General features: G+C 47.3%; 1 protein-coding gene across 1 annotated transcript; it reads left to right on the top strand.

Annotated features, from left to right (window-relative positions):
• Positions 1-1,121: 1,121 nt before the first annotated feature.
• Positions 1,122-16,640, top strand: DHODH (dihydroorotate dehydrogenase (quinone)). The gene is made up of 9 exons (XM_046680286.1): positions 1,122-1,160; positions 3,074-3,286; positions 5,771-5,970; positions 8,295-8,377; positions 12,476-12,663; positions 13,274-13,387; positions 14,072-14,225; positions 14,373-14,532; positions 15,026-16,640. The coding sequence occupies exons 1-9, from the start codon at positions 1,140-1,142 to the stop codon at positions 15,078-15,080; spliced, it is 1,188 nt and encodes a 395-aa protein (XP_046536242.1). The 5' UTR covers positions 1,122-1,139; the 3' UTR covers positions 15,081-16,640.
• The last annotated feature ends 505 nt before the right edge of the window (positions 16,641-17,145 follow it).

The raw sequence follows: 17,145 nt of genomic DNA, 5'->3' as shown, positions 1-17,145 counted from the left end.
AAATTCTCTGAAGTGTAGACCCTAAGAATACACCCCTGTCTGAAAAACACTGCAGTAATCAAAAGAAAGATTAATACGGCATGGTCTCTACTTTAAAAAAGTTTAGTTCTAATTAGGGAAGAAAAGACATAAAAATTGTAGTTATTAAAGGCATAATAAGTGTAATTAATAAAGTGCCACTAGGGAAGTACAGATTAAATCTATGAAGGTTCAGATGAGGAAGAAATTATTTTCAGCGCTTGAATTGAACGTGTAAGGATGGCCATATTAGACAGACGAAAGTGGCATCTTGGCAAAGGAGTCAATGTGAGTAAACGCACATAAGTGAGAAAGTGAAAGGTATTTATGAAGAGAAAGAAGTTAAACACTGGGTCTGTGAGTGTGTGTGTGGGGGAGTACTTGGGGGGACAGTAGCGGGAACTGAAACTAGAAAACGGAAATGTTTCAAATCCCAGGGAAAAAAGTTTGCAATTTAGAAGGTTTCTCAGCAAAGGAGTCCACCAAGGGAATCGTTTGGGTGCAGGATACTTTCAATTACAAAGTCTTAATTTCCTAACATGCTCATAAGCATACGTACACACGTTTCAGGAATTTTAAAGTGAAACCTGACGTGACGGAATCTTCTCTGAAAGTCAACTCGGGTATACTTACACAGTGCTGTAATTCTTTTCAACCCTTTTACTGAACCTGATATCCCCTCTTAATACCTGCTTTATCTAGAGCACAAGCATATCAATAAAACGCTTAACTTAAATGATCAAAAAAATTGGTGAGAGTGTTGCTTAGAATTGAAGAATCAATATGTAATTCGTCTTTTGTTCAGGCTGCAGGACCGCAAACGCAACCGACACAGCACCCCATCGTGAGCGCCCCCACACCTCTGCGAAGTGCACCGCGGACGCGCAGAGGCAGGTGGAAGAGGCGGGGCCGGCGCCATTGCGTCTGCGCGTGAGCGTCTCACTAGCCCCTCCCCCCCCGGGGCGGAGCCAGGGTTCCCCACCGCCCAGAGGCCTGCCCCGCCCTCCTGCCCGGCGATTGGTGAATTGGCAGCTCCAGGGGCGTGGATTAGAGGGGGGAGGGTTTACCGCCATTTCCTCCAATGGAAACGAGACAGAGGCGGGCCCAGTGGCGGAAGGAGCATGGCCTGGAGACAGCTGAAAGTGAGTCCAGAAGTGGGGCTCTGAGGTGGCGAGGAAGAGCCCGGACGGGAGCGGGGCGAGGGGATAGGGAGGGCTGTCTTGGAGGAGGAGTGGGCGGGAGGAGGCTCCCAGAGCGTGCGCCACTTTGGCACGTTTGTATGTCCTTGGGGGCACCTGCAAATGCTCATGGCGTGTGCACTTACACGTGTACTTGGTCACTGTGTGTAAACGGCACGTGTAAACCTGGTAGATGCTGATCTGTGTCGGCGCACGTGGGCCAAACTTATTGAACCTTGCACAGGGGCGCCTAGTGAACACATGGCGGCCTGGCATTGTGTGCATTATCCAACGTGGGATGAAATTACAGTAAGACATGGTCCCAACCCTTCTAGATGAAATTTTAGGGTGGGCGTCTAAGTAACGGTGCTCAGATAATTGTTGATTGACATAAGGGGCGTTGCTACAATCTCCTGGAGGAGACTAGAAGCGAGACAATGAGTACCTGATCTGCATCGCCAGCTACGAGTGATCCTTCTAGGCAAATCTGATCAGGTCACTTCCTTGTTTCGGGAACAAAACGCAAATCTTTTTTCTGGCCGATACCGCTGCCCGTCTCCTCAGCTTTTTTTTTAAGCCATACTTTTCCTCACCACTGGTTCCAAATGAACCTTTCTCCTTCTGTTTCGTCGGTGCAACTCATTCTCCTCTGCCACTGAGAGAGCCTTTACACTTCTTCCTCCCTCCACTTCCTCTTAGTTAACTCCTATTTATCCTTTGAATATCAGCTTTAAGTCACCTCCTCCAGGAAGCCTTTCCCTCCAAGATTAGGTTGAGTTCTTCCGTTATCCTATACATTTTTTCTTCAGAGCATTGTCACAGTTGTGTATGTGCATGATCATTGATTTCTATCTCCTCATGCAGCTGTGTTCTTCATGACAGCTGGGACTCCGTCTGTTCAGCCCCCTTTGAGTGCTCAATACTATTTGATGAGTAATTGAATGAATGAATGAGTCACTCAGTATCTGGCAGGGACAATTAGAGAAAAGCATTATGAGCCATGTTTGAGCTTGATCCACTAAGACCTGATGTTCCTTAAAAAACAAATATTTTGCAACCCCCTTTATTATCCTGAAATGGCATTTATGTATAATGTAATCTATGTATAATTTTTAAAAGTCAACATAATGTCCTAACTGGAATATAAAGGAGAAATGAAAGGAATTTGTAAAAAAGTAATATATATTTCAATATGTGAATGTTGGGGCATGAGTCACCTAGAGCGTGAGATAGGTGTTTAAGCCTCTACTTAGAAATCCCAGCGCCACAGGTATGTTTTATTGTCAAACATCCCAAGCAAAGCATCGGCCCATTCTTGATGGGCTTTTCTGAAATGGTGGACAAGTCCTGGTGATGTTCTGTGTGGGACAGTGTAGTCCTCCCTCAGTTTTCAAGGTAATCACATTCCTGGAGAAGTCAATGTATATGAAAACTGTGCAGGAGATAGTTTGTGTTTATGTGGTGAAATATAGTTTGGCTCCAGGCTCAGATAATATGAACAGATATTTTTACCTACTGAATGTCAAACAGTAGGTCCATGTGTCAGATTGTCTCAAAGCAATGCAGGATGTCTGACATTACTGAGTCCTCCCCACTATATCTATTAGCATTCCCCCGACGTGGCCACCACATGTCCCCTAGGGGGCACTGCTGCCCCTCTTGAAAGCTCAGGCCTGGAGTCCTTCAGGGCCAGAGGAGTGTGTGTCAGCAGAAGTGTAGATACAGCTTCTGACTGGGGAGGCCCGTGGGTGAGCAAGACTAGAAAAGAAGGAGACCAGTGTTAGCAGAAGGCTAGGGACATCGCTTCATGTCACATGTCATTATGTCCTCTGTGTGTGTCTGGGTGTAAAGGGCTCAGAGGGTGCTCTTTTTCCCAGAAGCGGGCCCAGGATGCTGTGGTCATCCTGGGGGGTGGAGGACTTCTCTTCGCCTCTTACCTGATGGCCACGGGGGATGAGCATTTCTACGCTGAACACTTGATGCCGGCTCTGCAGAGGCTGCTGGACCCTGAGTCAGCCCACAGGCTGGCTGTTCGCTTCACCTCCCTGGGGCTCCTTCCTCGTGCCTCGTTTGAAGACTCTGACATGCTGGTAGGTGCTCTTGGAACACCTTGTGCGATAGATAGAGGGTCAAGGTCAAAGTCCCCTAATTTACTCAGCTTGGGCTGATCCTTTTGAAAGCCAGAGTCCCAGGTTAGCCCCACTGCACCCCCAAGGAACTGTCATCCCCATCCCCATCAGGACACTGAGGTACAGAGTAGTCAGGTGACTTACTCAAAGGCACACAGCTAGGAAGTGGCTGAGCCAGGATTCAAACCCCTAGAGTCTGGCTCAGCATCCATCCCCTTAGCCCCTATCCTACCTTGCTGCAGTCTCAGGTAGCTCTGCTAAATAGGGAAGCATGCCAGAGTCATTAAACATCTAGTGTGACAGAGGCACATCCAGCCAAGCCCTTTGAGGAAGGCATACAAACACTTGTCCCAGCCTCCTTCAGCCCTAGATTCAACACGTGGGCCCACCACTCGCCCCTGACTGTTCTGTGTGTCAGGGTCCCTGCAGCACACAAGATAGAAGGATCCATGTCATCCCAGAATCTACAGCCTTGTGTAGCCCTGACAGTTTCCATCTGAGACTTCTTACCAAATGGGGGACATTAGAATGATGTGAACACGAAGAAAACACCAACGAGAAGCACTCAGACCTCTCTGGGGACACGTCACTATTGTCCATCAAGGCGCCCTTCTCGACAGTTTCTCTTTTTGTTTTAGAATCCTTTTCGCTTCCCAGCTTGCAGTTTTGAGCTGATGTGTAATTTTACCCGACTTACCATGCCTAGGCACTGTAGAATCAGAAAGAGCGTTCTTTTCTCTCTGCCGTCCTCATGCAAAGCTGCTTGTGTGGAAATCCTGGAACCCAGGGTAACAGGAGTGAGTAAGGAGTGGGCTGCAGAGATGGGTGGATTTGGAAGGAAGTAGGTTATGGCGGAGGAGGTACAGAGCTCTGTCCACGTAAACACAGCCGATAGTGAGAGCAACTGTGGCCTCTGACCTGTCGTTCTGATCACTGCTGTGTGGGTCCCCACCTTCAGCACCTCATTAATTAGGATGTAGTCCAGCCTCCTTAACTGACAGCGGGACTCTTGATCATCTCACCCCAACTTAACTTCCTTGTCTGGGCTCTCCATCATTTCCCTAATTCTGTGGTTCTCAGTCCTGGTGGTGTGTTAGAATCACCTGGGGGTGCTTCTGGAAGATACAGATGCTCTGGCCTCATGCCAGACCATAAGTTCTGGGCATGAGGACTAAATGCTCCCCAGGGGATCTGTCACGCACCAGGGTTGAGAGCCACGGTCCTCGAGGAAGGTGCCCTGGTCTAGCACACGTCCTGCCTTATAGTCCCCGAGGTGCTGCGTGCACCCCTGCACCTCCGTGTGTTGTTTCAGCCTTTCCACCTCCTGCTTCCAGGACCAGATGGCGCCCACCCTTGGAGACCTTTGCTAGTCCTGCCAAGGTTTTCCCACCACATCCGCCAGCAGTGATGGATTCCACTGGCAACTGCTGGCTTTATGATAGCTCTTGATTTCTTTCATGGCTTTTAAAGCATTTGTGTTGCTACTAGATTTGTTAGCTCCATCAGGGCAGGAATCCCGAATTACTCAGGAGTCAGGCTAGGCTAGACCTGACAGTAATTAGGCCTTGGTCACTCTCATTTTAGAGAACAGTCTGGAATCCACCCCACATCTGACAGGGAAGAGCTCGTCTCCAGCCACATCCTGGTTCTGGAGCCCAGCAATCACTTCTGCCCAGCCGAGCACTTGCCTCCCTTTCACACCCCACGGGAGTCTGGGACATTGCTGGGGCTTCTATCAGCCTGGCTGAGGAGGGACACAGTTGAGGCTGACTTACTAAGCTGATGAAAGAATTTTGTTGCTTGACACCCTGTTTCAGAAGAGCGCTGTCCAGGGGCTGACCCTAGGGAGTCACTCTCCCCAGCAAGGATATTGGATAAGAAGGTACAAATCTTAACCATAGTTGGAAAAGACAGTGTCCATCTCCTGCTCAACCCATTGCGGAAACACTATTTTTCTCCTCAGTCTTGGTGATGGTAAAGCCTAATGGTTCTCAAACTCCAGCAGGCATCAGAATCACCTGGAAAGCACTGTTAAAAATAGATTCCCTTGGGGGCCAGCCCAAGTGTAGTGTAGTGGTTAAGTTTGCACACTCGACTTCAGCGGCCTTGTCCAGCCATGCTGTGACAGGTGTCCCACATATAAAGTAGAGGAAGATGGGCATGGATGTTAGCTCAGGGCAAATCTTCCTCAGCAAAAAGAGGAAGATTGGCAGCAGATGTTAGCTCAGGACTAACCTTCCTCAAAAAGAAAAAAATGGTTCCCTCAGAACTACATTCTGTCTCACCCTCCCCCAAAGATTCTGATTCCTTGGTCTGAGGACGAGCCCTGGAATCTGATGCTTAGCAAGCTCCCCAGGTGGTTATGATGTAGGTGTGCTGGGGACCACGCTTGGACAAACACCGGTGTAGCCTTGTGTACCTCTGACTTTGTGTCTCTCTCCCCAGGAAGTGAGAGTCCTGGGCCATAAATTCCGAAATCCAGTAGGAATTGCTGCAGGATTTGACAAGCATGGGGAAGCTGTGGATGGACTTTACAAGATGGGCTTTGGTTTTGTGGAGGTAGGCAGTGTTACCCCAAAACCTCAGGAAGGAAACCCCAGACCCAGAGTCTTCCGCCTCCCCCAGGACCAAGCCATCATTAACAGGTAGGTGAGTGGCCCTGAGGTGACAGGGATGCCTGCTTCCCAGCAGGACACTCAGGATGTTTTTTTCTGTCATACAATGTGGACATTTTTCTGTCATTTGGAATGTTCCAGAACCATTGAGCATCTACTATGTGGAGGCATAAAAGCAGGTTTTATGGTTTCAGTTTAACACGTATACAAAGTGAGGCTTGGAAAGCTACGTAACTTAGCTACAGGCATGACATCATGAGCAGGAGAGCTTGGAACGCATTTAGGCTTATTTGACTTTAGAGTTTGTGCTTTCTCCACATTGTTGCTCCACTGCCTTTGCCAATGCTGTCCAGTAGAAACATAATGCGAGCCCCATGTGTAATTTAAAATATTCTAGTAGCCCCAATAAAGTGGTAAAAGGAAATAGGTGAAGTTAATTTTAATAATATATTCCAGTTAATTATTTGTAACAATTATATTATTTAACTATAAATAATATGTTCTAAATATCATCATTTTAACATAATTAACATAAAATGATTGTGTGGCCAGTTACTGTCTTTTACTTGTACCAAGTCTTCCAAATCCAGTGTATGTGTGACCTCAGCTCCTCTCAGTGTGGACTGCTCACGTTCAAGTGCTCAGTAGCACGTGTGGCTGCGGCTCTTATATTGGACAGCACAGACCTAGGCTTTGGTAAATTGGAGAATTTAATAATCAAATATGCAGCTGCTTTTAGTAAGAGAGAGGCTTCTAGATTGTGTAAAGCCCTTCTCTTTGTAATCCCTGGGCAGTTTTCACTACAGCAAACCCAAAAGGGAAGAAGGTCCTCCCATTTGGTAACAGAATTTTGAGAGCTTCCTTGGGGGGATTTGATAGGCATCTCTGGGACCATTAATAACCTTCTGGGAGACTGATGGTGGGAAGTTTATTTGGCTGTGCTTCCTGCTTTATTGTGCTTGTTTCAGGGAAATTTTCCAGCATTAGAGATGAAGTTATTGATCTTCCTGCTGCAGTGCAGGCTGGGATGGATATCTTCAGAATGTCCAGGGACAATACATTTGTTTACGATTTGGCTGCAGGTACCAGGATGATGGTACTCGGCAGAATCCCGTAGATGAGAAGTGGCTGAGAGAGGAGGGCCTGTGCTCAGCCTCCTTGCTCTGTGTGGCACATAGTGGGTGCTCAAACGCTTGCTGAATGAACGGAAGAGTTTATTTATTAAGTCAACAATTACATGTGCCACTGCATCCATTAGGTGTTTTCAGCTGCAAGTAACAAAGTGGCGTTTGTTGTTATTTTCTTCTCATAACAGGTGTAGTAGGCAGTTCCAGCGCTGGTTGAGCAGCAGGGCAATTGAGGACTCTGGTCTGGCTTCTCTGGGCCTTCCCTTGTTTGTAAGACGGCTATGCCAGCTGCAAGCATTACGTCCTCGCACGTGGACAACCAAGAGCAGAGAGGGGAAAGGAAGCCTAGATATGGGGGGAATTGTCCCGGAAGTTCCCTGGTGGGCATCACCTGGTGTCTCAGTGACCACACCTGGTCCCATGTTCATGCTTCACTTGCCAGCCAGGCTGGGGAAGGAGTCATTGGCATTTTCACCCATCTCAGGGGAGCTGGGTTCCACTGGCAAAGAGGAAGGGAGGTCAACAACGCAGAGTGGGTCTGGGGAGACGGAGACGAGCAAAGATGAGGTCCTTGCCTTTGTGGAGAGTCCAGTGGCACAGGGTGATGGAGAAGTAAGACATGCTCCTTGTCCTCAAGAAGATTATAACCCAGTAGGGGAACTTAAGCATGCATATACATCCCGAGCCAGGAGAAAGCACCCCCTGGATGGCACAGGGTGAGGGATCATTTGTTGCTGGGAGCTTTATGCAGAGAGGAGAGGGAGCATTTGATCTGGTCAGGAAGAGGGGACAGTTTTAAGAGGCAGAAGGATGGGGCAATGGAGTAGCAGGATGGGTTCCAGGAGGTGTTCGTGGAGCACAGGTGGGATGGGGAGGGGTTGTCAGAGTGGTGAGGGCTCCACCGGGTGGGAGGAGTCGGGCTGGCCCCCCACGTCTGGGGCAGCTACGCAGCCGAGTCTGCACTATTTCCAGTGCCAGCTGGCTGAGCGGCTTGTTTGCAGATTTTAATCTTTCTGTTAGTGTTTGATGGTGTTCTGGTAAGCTCTCTAGGAGTTCCAGAGCTGTTTAGACCTTGGAAGTCTAAGAACTGACTCTGATTTTTTTCTTTTCTGTTTTTAAAAGACCTAAGTATACGGTGGAAATGGCCATGGAGCCATCTCTCCAGGGTCTTTGCCTCCGGCTGAGGGCTCTAACCTTGTTCCCTCCTCATCCGTTTGTGTGCTGCAGATACGGATTTAACAGTCACGGACTCTCAGTGGTGGAACACAGGTTACGGGCCAGACAGCAGAAGCAGGCCAGGCTCACAGAAGGTAAAGTGGGAGTGCGTGAGACGGCCCTTCTCATTTGTTGGAAGGAAACGTGGGAGAAACGTCAGGGACATTCCTAGTGAAATGAACATGACTGAGCAATAGGAAAAAACACTCTGGAACTCAGGGCTCATCTCCTAGAGTAAGCTTCCTGGCTCCTCCACAGCCTCCCAGGTTTTAACTGAATTTCACAATTTAGCAAAGACACACTTAGTTTCTGCCTCGTTACGTAACTTTTGTTATATCACAACTAGGGCAGCTCGGAAGTGAGCAGAGTGGCTCCTCTGTGATCACGTAGGTAGTTAAGGTGTGAGCCTGGTTTGAGCGCCATCTCCCTACGTCCCGCTCTGTTGTCCTTTTGTCTATTATATAAATAATGCATGTTAATTACAGAACTGTTAGTAAATACAGAGAAGCATAAAGAAGAAAATTAAGAGGCTCATATTCCTCCCCCGAAGAGATACCTACTCCTGGCATTTGGGAAAATATCCTTCACAACTTGTTTGGAAACACCACACATTTTTGAAGGCCGCCTTCAGAGATGCTGATGTTTATTCTCTGGGGCTCCCTGCTTTGCTGTCCCTCAGGATGCACGTAATAGTCACGGTGCTGTGTCCTCACCGTACCTTCCCAGGTGCCCTCTGGGATTGTGTGAGGCTGAGGCCATTTGCTTCTTTGGGTCCCTCTGGAACTCCTTCCAGGAAGTTTTAGTTTCATTAGTTGTCCTGGTGGCTAGATGAGAAAAACCCCTGGATATCAGATTCATTTCGGGAAGCGACATTGAAAGGGCGGAGACAGTCAGCAGTCTGATTTGGGAGTAGGAGGTGACCTTGTTTAGAAATCCTGGGCTTTGGTAGAACCAGACCCTACTGTACTACAGACCCTCCCAACGGGGGAACTTGGAAGGTCAGAACGTGACTGTCATGGTTTGGGATACTCTCCTGCCTTCTTTTTTTAAAAAATTTTTTATTGAGTTAATGATAGGTTACAATCTTGTGAAATTTCAGTTGTATATTATTGTCTGTCAGTCGTGTTGTAGGTGCACCACTTCACCCTTTGTGCCCACCCCCCGCTTTCCCCTGGTAGCCACTAATCTGTTCTCTTAGTCCACAGGTTTAAATTCCTCATATGAGTGGAGTCATACAGAGATTGTCGTTCCCTATCGGACTTATTTCACTTAACATAATTCCCTCAAGGTCCATCCATGTTGTTGCAAATGGGACAATTTTGTTCTTTTTTAAGGCTGAGTAGTATTCCATTGTATATATATACCACATCTTCTTTATCCAATCATCTGTTGATGGGCACTTAGATTGCTTCCATGTCTTGGCTATTGTAAATAATGCTGCAATAAACATTGGGGTGCATAGGACTTTTGGAATTCTGACTTCAAGCTCTCTGGATAGATACCCAGTAGTGGAATAGCTGGATCATATGGTAGTTCTATTTTTAATTTTTTGAGGAATCTCCATACTGTTTTCCATAGTGGCTGCACCAGTTTGCATTCCCACCAGCAGTGTATGAGGGTTCCTTTTTCTCCACAACCTCTCCAACATTTGTTACTATTTGTTTTAGTTATTTTTGTCATTCTATTGGGTGTAAGGTGATATCTTAGCATAGTTTTGATTTGCATTTCCCTGATGATCAGCGATGATGAACATCTTTTCATGTGCCTATTGGCCATCTGTATATCTTCTTTGGAGAAATGTCTGTTTATGTCTCCTGCCCATTTTTTGATCGGGTTGTTTTTTGGTTGTTGAGTTGTGTGAGTTCTTTATATATTATGGAGATTAAGCCTTTGTCAGATGTATTACTTGCAAATATTTTTTCCCAGTTAGTGGTTTTTTTTTTGTTTCAATCCTGTTTTCTTTTGCCTTGAAGAAGCTCTTTAGCCTGATGAAGTCCCATTTGTTTATTCTTTCCATTGTTTCCCTTGTCTGGGAAGACATGGTGTCCGAAAAGATCCTTTTAATACTGATGTCAAAGAGTGTACTGCCTACATTTTCTTCTAGAAGCCTTATGGTTTCAGGTCTCAGCTTTAGGTCTTTGATCCATTTTGAGTTTATTTTGGTGAACGGTGAAAAAGAATGGTCAATTTTCATTCTTTTACATGTGGCTGTCCAGTTTTCCCAGAACCATTTGTTGAAAAGACTTTCTTTTCTCCATTGTATGCCCTTAGCTCCTTTGTCGAAGATTAGCTGTCCGTAGACTCTCGTGCCTTCTTGCCCTGCTTTTCTTCCTTTAATTGTCCCCAGTGCTCTTCATACCAGCTCTCTCCCCTCTTCTCCCTTGCCCATCCCCTCACCCCTGCTCTGTCGCTAACAGTCATTGGGGTGAAGCAGTCCTGTAGCCGAGCTCTGCACGTGGTGTGCACCAGCAGCCAGAACCTTGATGACAGCTTACTGCTAGCACCAGGCCAAGGAACGTGAATCGACGAGAGCTGTGGGCGCTTTAGGGACAGAGTAATTCAGCAATTTCTGTCTAACTCCAAAATCTTATCATTTGGGGCAGATGACTGTTCGTGAGAGCTCCACCAGCTACATGAAAGCATGTGTCTCTCAAGCCAGTTTACCTGTGTGAAAAAGAAGTAGAACTTACGAATGGCTTGGCTCGATGGATGCTAGACTTGGGAAGCTTGGTGATCTTGCTGAATCACTTTTGTCTAATTGGGTTCTAACCCCTTCCCCCATGCATGAAACTAGCTATACAAATCTCATTTCAGGCTGATGAAAAAAGGGTGACTACATTTAGGGTATGAGAAGGTGGTTAGCAGGACTAGATGCTATTCTTTGATCCTCCCTGACCTGGCACATGTTTTGTGAGCTAAATTGGTGTTCCAGATCTTTTCCCAACCATCAGGTGGAAAAGCAGCCTTTACCACTGATGTACTGTTGACCTTTGCAGGCAGGATGGTATTTTAGGAGAAGTCAAGTACAGACAGCTCCTTGCTTTCACACAGAGCCTGTTTCTGAAATGTATTTTTCTGAAAGTCCCAAATGCAAGTCAAGTGATAACCTGAGGGATTTTTCAGTTGAGGTGAAGTATTACTTACTGTATAGATTGAGACACTTTTGAGAATGAAGGGCGGGCATTAATCATGCAGCCCCGGCTGCAGGAGCATTCAGGACTGTCCTGGGAGCCCTGGGGTGTGTGGTCACCCAATTTACATGGGGGAGTCCCTTCTCAGAGAACTGAAATGATAAATTATAAAATAATTATACCTCTACATTGTAGACATGATAATTGAAAGTATTTTCCAGTATTTGATACATATACTTTAATTTTGCTTTTTCTTAGCAACTGCACACCAGTCACCTGACTCAAGTCCAGCAAGCAGCCTCTGAGTAAACAGTTGTCCCTTCCGACAGGCCTGTTCCTTTCTGTCTCTTCTCAGTTGTTTTACATTTATGAGCCCTACCTTTTTTTTCTATTAAGAGAAATGTTTAATTAATCATCAAACATCCAGCCTGTGGAAACAGCTGCCCTGGCCCAGGATCCACAGGGAGGAGAGGCTCTTAGGGTTATTTTTCAGTGGGGACATCAGGGGCCTCAGGACTCTCCCTGCCCCCCCAAACAGACGAGCTGGTAAATTGCGTGCAGTGTTGGTATATGTATGTGCGTATACATACATATGTTATGTGATTCAACAGAAAGAAATTTAAAATAAGGAAAGAAAGATCACATGGGGCGGGGATGTCTTCAGACCCACCTGGGGGCAAGAGACATGACATCTGGCACAATGGAGCATTCCTGTCTCTGGGGTGGCAGGGGAGTGTGGATCCCTACCTTTTTTATCACTAGTATTTGTACTCTGAACTTCTCCATTTTCCATTAAATATTAAAAATGAAAAAGGGCACGATGCAGTAAAGCCTCTAATAGTTGCCCACACATTGCTACACGGACGGAGATGGTGAGCGTTTTCTAGTCGGCAGGCAGCACCATGCAGTAGCTCACTGGGTTTGTCACCTGCTACAGAAGGTTCAGATTTGGAGGTGGAAGGCCCATAACGATGTTTATGGGCTGTTTAGTCATAGACAGCTTCAAAATATTGTACAGGAAATGGTGAGTGGGGACAAAATATTGACCAGTGCTATTTACAGATGGGCTGCCACTAGGAATAAACCTGGGGAAGAATAAGACCTCGGCGGACGCTGCCTTGGACTACGCAGAGGGGGTTCGGGTCTTGGGTCCCTTGGCTGACTACCTGGTGGTGAACGTGTCCAGTCCCAACACTGCTGGGCTGCGGAGCCTTCAGGGAAGGGCTGAGCTGCGCTGCCTGCTGACCAAGGTGGGCAATTACATCTCTAGGCTCTGCTCCACCTGCTTGTCTGACTGACTCCTGTCCATTGTCCAAGGCAACAAAGCTTCAGTGTCACTATTGAGGAGCTGTCCTTACATCTGGGTCAGTTAGGATGCCTCGCTATACTTCTCACTCCCTATCATAACAGTGCTTATGCTCAATAGTCATTAGTTGCCCCGTTATCTGTCCCTGCTGTTAAACGATAATGTCCGTGACAGCAGGGACCATGTCTCTGTCCTTAGCAGCTAGCACATTGAATGAATGAGCGAATTGAATGACTTTTCATCAAACAATACTCGTGACAGTATTTCCTTGTTATCTCTTAGGAATAAAAGTCTAAATAAACCTTAATATATTAGCTGATGCCAGTGACATTAGGGATTTAATCTTGGGGATCCCTTAGTTCAAGAGAATGGAATCAGATCTGTCTTGAAGGGGTCATTGCAGAACTGAGAGCTGTGTTTCCTGAAAAGGAGAAATTGCTCATGCTTTAGTTTGATCGCTGGTGTAAAAACACCCTGGTCTGTGGCCGCAGGTCATGGTTGCACCATTGGGCTGTGGTCTTGGGGTCCCCATCTCTGGCCACATGTTGCTCCAGGTGCTGCAGGAGAGGGATGCCTTGAAGGGAGCGCACAAGCCGGCCGTGCTGGTGAAGATTGCGCCTGACCTTACAGCCCAGGACAAGGAGGACATCGCCAGTGTGGTGAGAGAGGTGCGAGCTGGGGCCCGGGCCTGGGGGATAGCCCTCATTGCTCGTGGAGGCCTTTAGGCCAGCTGGGCTAGCCCGGAGCGGCAGACCTGTGGTTTCCTTTCTGTGGTATTGAGGGCTGGTCTGGTGACTATCATGATGCAATTCTTCATAATAAAAAGCGAATGTTTGAATAAATCTTTGAGTGAGTCTTTTTCTCATGCCTCTTCCCTCCTCTCTTTCCTCTCTTCATCCAGCAAGGGCTGTAAGGCTTGTGCTTGCATCCTTGGCCAGTCTTGGTCAGACTGGAGTATTCTGGCTCTCTCTCTCCAGTCTAACACCAGGTCTCAGAGTTGTAGGAGAGCACTGGAAACACAGGCTGAGCCTGGCAGTCCTGGGTTCAAATCCTGGTTCCACCACTTACTATGTGGAAGCCTGGGACACGACAGGCTAAAGTGGGTTGTTCTACGGATTTAACCCTGTCCTAGTGGAACCTTATGGGTGGTTGGTATATGGTGGCTGCTGTTGTTATGTTGGGGCGCATTCTGATACTTGTTCAAGAAGCATAGTGAGGTCTAGTACAGCTCTTGCTTCTGGGGGCTACAGGCGTGGGCTCCTGGCCTGGCTGCTGTCCGAGGCCCCTGGGGAAGCTCCTCCAAGTCCATCAGTGCCATGACTAGCAGGTTCTTTCTCTGTCTCATGTGGCAGTTGGGTGTTGATGGATTGATTGTCACGAACACCACAGTGAGTCGCCCTGCCAGCCTCCAGGGTGCCCTGCGCTCTGAAACGGGAGGGCTGAGTGGGAAGCCCCTCCGGGATTTATCAACGCAAACCATCCGGGAGATGTACGCACTCACCCAAGGCAAGGATTCGGTGTCTGTGTCTTCACATTTGTGTGTGGGCTGGGCTCTGGGGTTGTGATCAGAATCGGTGTTCCCTGAACTGTATTCGGCAGGGGGGCCGGAGGGCTGAAGGCTTCTTCATGGGGTCGCCATGTGCTTCTCTGCAGGCAGAGTCCCCATAATTGGGGTTGGTGGTGTGAGCAGTGGGCAGGACGCGCTGGAGAAGATCCGGGCAGGGGCCTCCCTGGTGCAGCTGTACACGGCCCTCACCTTCCAGGGGCCGCCCGTGGTGGGCAGAGTCAAGCGGGAGCTGGAGGCCCTTTTGAAGTGAGTGGGACCGCACGTGGCTTGAACCAGAAGTTAACGTGGTATTGATCCAGAATGACTCGAATCAAGGGGATGCCATTCATCTGTCTGTATTTACTCTTCATTCAAAAAGGATTTGAGGGGTACACCCCAAATGCAGGGGAAAATTACTCTTGCTCCTTTGATGAAGGACAAACAGTGCCAAGGGTTTCCAGATTAACTTCTACGGCAATGGTGTTCACAGGCCTGAGGAGTTCTGGCGGCATTCTAATTAATTCAGAAACATTGGCTTGATGACAGAGCTGACAGTACTTAAAATCAACTCCCTTGCTAATCTGAAGACCTGGGTGGAAATATCTCTGGGTTCCTGGGTGAAGACACTGTAGAGCGCACGTGTTTGGGAGAGAGGGGGCAGGTACGTCGATGGGGCAGGTAGACTAGGTGGATGTGGGCTTTCAGTAAGAGCAGGGCCTGGCCTTCACTATTTGCTGAACTGCTTTGTTTTCTCTTCCAGGGAGCAGGGTTTTACCAGAATCACGGATGCCATTGGAGCCGATCATTGGAGGTGAGGACGTTGAAGCCTGATCTGGAATCTTTCCACTGCATCAGGTGAGCCTTTGTGGCTGGATTGAGAAAGGAGAACCATATTCCCCCAAACCACAAGAGCTCTTCCTTCAGGCAGACTGTGGAAGCAATCATGAGGGTCACCAGAATCAGCACAAAGCTTTCTGCACTCACCTGTCAGACCAGGAACTGCATTTGTGATTTTTTCTAGACTCAACTCCCAGAATCCTTTAATATTGCAAGGACATTAAATATTTGGGGGAAAAATCATGGAAAAAATAAAGCTATTTAACACTTGGATTTAAATCCCAGCCTTTTCTAGAGAGCCCTGGACTCCAGCCAGACGCTGCAGGTCTTTCCAGGTCTCTGCTGCCTGGGGTCTGCAGTGGGCTTCCCAGGAGCTTAACTCTCTTTCTTTCTAGCTTTATTTTTATTTAAGTTTTTAACTTTGTTTTGAAAATATTTCAAATGTAGACAAAAGCTGTAGGAATAGGGCTTGTGGATGGCTGTCTTCTCCCTGTGTCTGTGTGTGTCTGGCTTCTGATCGCTCCTTAGAAGGCCACTAGTCATATTGGATTGGGGCCCATCCCAGTGACCTCACTTTAACTTGATTACCTCCGTAAAGACCCTCTCTCCAGATAAAGTCACATTTTGAGGTACTGGGGGTTGGGATTTCACATAATTTTGGGGAGACACCATTCAACCCATCACAGGAATTGTGCTTGCAGTCCCCTGTCTTTAATATCTGTGACTTGGGTGCCATCGGGCAGACAGTTCTTCAGGTGCTTGAGACACTAGACAAGAAGCTAAGGAGGTGTAGTCATTAACTAAAGAAATAGAGAAACACTAATCTTTTCAACACCGAAGAGCACATGGTGCCGAGAAGCTGGAAAGCTGGGCAGTGCAGTCGTCTGGCACGCCTTCATGGCCAACAGAACTTTACCTTTGTTCCCATCACCAAAATCTCAGTACAGATGTTCTTGGAAATTTGATTTCTTGTAGCTCTGTGAAGAAGCACATAGCTGCAACTGAGATAACATGTCCTATTGCCTCATTATTTAATCTGCAGCCTGTGCACTCTCTGCCTGCTCCCTCACTCTGCCAAGAAACCAAAGTCAGGCTCCCGCTGTCTTTTTCAAAGATCTTTTTCCTATTTTTTTAATCTTATGAAAATACCTACTCACAAATAAATTTAAACAATACAGCCCATAAATAAAAGTGTACCTCTTTCCCCATCAAACAATTCCACCTCCCAGAGGTAATCACAGTCAACTTTTGTATCTATCTAGATTTTTCCAGACATTTTTCTTTGTATATACAAACACATGTACCCATAGCTATCTTTTTTTTATCTGTCTGCACATGCATATATAGAAATGTTTCAAGAAGAAGGGGACAAAGAAGTATTTACTAGTACCAAATCACACGAGAGTAAATTGCTGATCCGATGCCCCATCATCCAATATTTTAGTGTGGACTTCTTGCAAACAAGTACATTCTGCTCCACAACCACAACAGAACCATCAAAATCAGGGTGTCAGCACTGATAGTTACTTCTATCTCATCTTCAGGCCATGTGATAAGCAGCATTTCTAAAAGGCTCCCTCTCCCCAAATGCCCGGCCCTGATCCCTGGACCTACTATGATGAGAGTCACTCCCATGACTGTGTTGTGTTATGTGCTTCAAGATAGGAACCTCCTTGAAGATGGGAAAGTATTTGGGTGGGTCTAATCTGATCACACGGGTCCCTTGAAAAGCAGAGCTTGTTTTCTCTGGCTGGGGGAAGAAGGCATCAGAGAGATTTGAAGCATGAGAAGGGATCAAAGTGCTGTTGCTGCCTGGAAGATGGGAGGGTGGGGTGCGGGTAGGTGAGAAGGAATTTTGGCCCCTGGCTGACAGCCAGCAAGGAAACAAGATCTCAGACCTACAGCCACCAAGAACTGGATTTCGCCAACAATTGAATGAGCTTGGAAGCAGATGCTTTCCAAAGTCTTTGGGCAAGAACCTGACCTGGCCAACACCTTGATACTGGCCTTGTGATACCCTGAGCATAGGACCCAGCTGAGCCT

Source organism: Equus quagga, chromosome 13 (assembly GCF_021613505.1).
Source record: "Equus quagga isolate Etosha38 chromosome 13, UCLA_HA_Equagga_1.0, whole genome shotgun sequence".
Classification (NCBI taxonomy): Eukaryota; Metazoa; Chordata; class Mammalia; order Perissodactyla; family Equidae; genus Equus; species Equus quagga.
Note: the sequence above shows the minus strand (reverse complement) of the source record. Positions and strands in the feature narration are given on the sequence as shown.

What these genes read in the sequence shown, in the direction of transcription:
- DHODH (XM_046680286.1), top strand. Translation starts at nt 1,140, where the DNA reads ATGGCCTGGAGACAGCTGAAA. An exon ending in TGGCCTGGAGACAGCTGAAA is followed by an intron (nt 1,161 to 3,073) that starts GTGAGTCCAGAA and finishes TCTTTTTCCCAG; the next exon opens with AAGCGGGCCCAGGATGCTGT. An exon ending in TCGCCAGTGTGGTGAGAGAG is followed by an intron (nt 13,388 to 14,071) that starts GTGCGAGCTGGG and finishes CTCATGTGGCAG; the next exon opens with TTGGGTGTTGATGGATTGAT.